The following is a 1,132-nucleotide window of genomic DNA, read 5'->3' as shown; positions in this document are numbered from 1 at the left end:
CCTCGGTCGTACTGCGTACCAGTGTTTTTTTTAAGTAATATATTCCTTTTAAGGAATAAAGAGGCCATTTTGGCCTTTGGAAATAAGGAACAAAGTGAGGCCGATCCGTACATTTTCATTCCTTCAGCCAAAAACGTCCATTGCTGCCAGATTGCTCCGTAGTGTGCAGAACTTAGTATTATCGATCATAAAATAGATATGAGGGGCCGTAAGAAGGTCAAGCCCGTGAGTCAACGCGGCATAGCAGAATGCATGACCGGTCCTTCCATAGCCAAACACGCAAAAGGCAACGACTTGAACGCCGAACAAACACAAAAACAGCAAGATAAGCCTGAAAATTTTCCTGATAAAGGCGTTTGGGACGGCGGTGCTGTTGTCGGTAATGCATCGGCAATGTTGCTGCCAGCGGCGACCGATGACTAGGGTTGTGCCGGCATTAGAACATTAGAACTAATATTAGAATAAATATAATTAGAAACTAATTAGAATTTTAGAAGACCCCGTTTAGAACGTATTAGAACATCCTAATGTCGTACGGACATTAGAACGGCCGGAAAGCCGTAGCTTTAAGGCGCATCAGCGGTTCACTGCGTGCATTTTACACGAAAATGTCAGATAGAGGTGCGGGGCCATCAAAGCCACCCCTTCCTCATCGGAAGGCGGAAGCATCAGGGCCAATGTACAAGTATGGCAACAAGGAACTTGATGCAAAAGCGTATGCAGAAGCTCTGATCTCCGCAAAGAAGAAGGGTCTTGCAGCTTATTGGACTTCTTTCAACGTTCTGCTGCTCGACGGCGTCGTTAAGCTGAAGTGCCTCACCTGCGGCGCCCTGCTTGGCGCCAAAAACCCAACCGCGACTGCGCCTTTACACCTCAAGAGGCATGAGAGGGCTGCATCAAACACGTTTGGCGGCGTTCTTGGTTGTTTCCACAGCGGTCTGGCGTGGGTTTGGCTAGCAGGCACCAGATTAGCCCTTCCTCTCTGTGTTTTTGCATTCCCCTTAGCGAGCAAACACTCCCCCGGCAGTTATGTGGTGATTCTGTGCAAGTAGGGACTTAAAAGGACAGGTTTGGCGGCGTTCTTGGTTGTTTCCGTAGCAAGTCTGGCGTGGGTTTGGCTGGTAGGTACCCT

The 1,132-nt window shown here is 48.6% G+C and overlaps 1 protein-coding gene across 1 annotated transcript in view; it reads right to left on the bottom strand.

Moving 5' to 3' along the window:
- The window catches only part of VOLCADRAFT_97666 (uncharacterized protein), a gene marked incomplete at both ends in the record, with an annotated part of 24,903 nt that overhangs the window by 6,141 nt on the left and 17,630 nt on the right, over positions 1 to 1,132 (bottom strand). The window contains one exon of the mRNA XM_002956589.1: positions 821 to 872. Coding sequence (XP_002956635.1) covers positions 821 to 872 — 52 coding nt within the window. The remainder of the gene's footprint in view (positions 1 to 820; positions 873 to 1,132) is intronic.

The sequence above is a fragment of the Volvox carteri genome (genome assembly GCF_000143455.1).
Source record: "Volvox carteri f. nagariensis unplaced genomic scaffold VOLCAscaffold_63, whole genome shotgun sequence".
In the NCBI taxonomy this organism is placed as follows: domain Eukaryota; kingdom Viridiplantae; phylum Chlorophyta; class Chlorophyceae; order Chlamydomonadales; family Volvocaceae; genus Volvox; species Volvox carteri.
The sequence above is the reverse complement of the archived record's forward strand: the minus strand, read 5'-3'. Positions and strand labels throughout refer to the sequence as shown.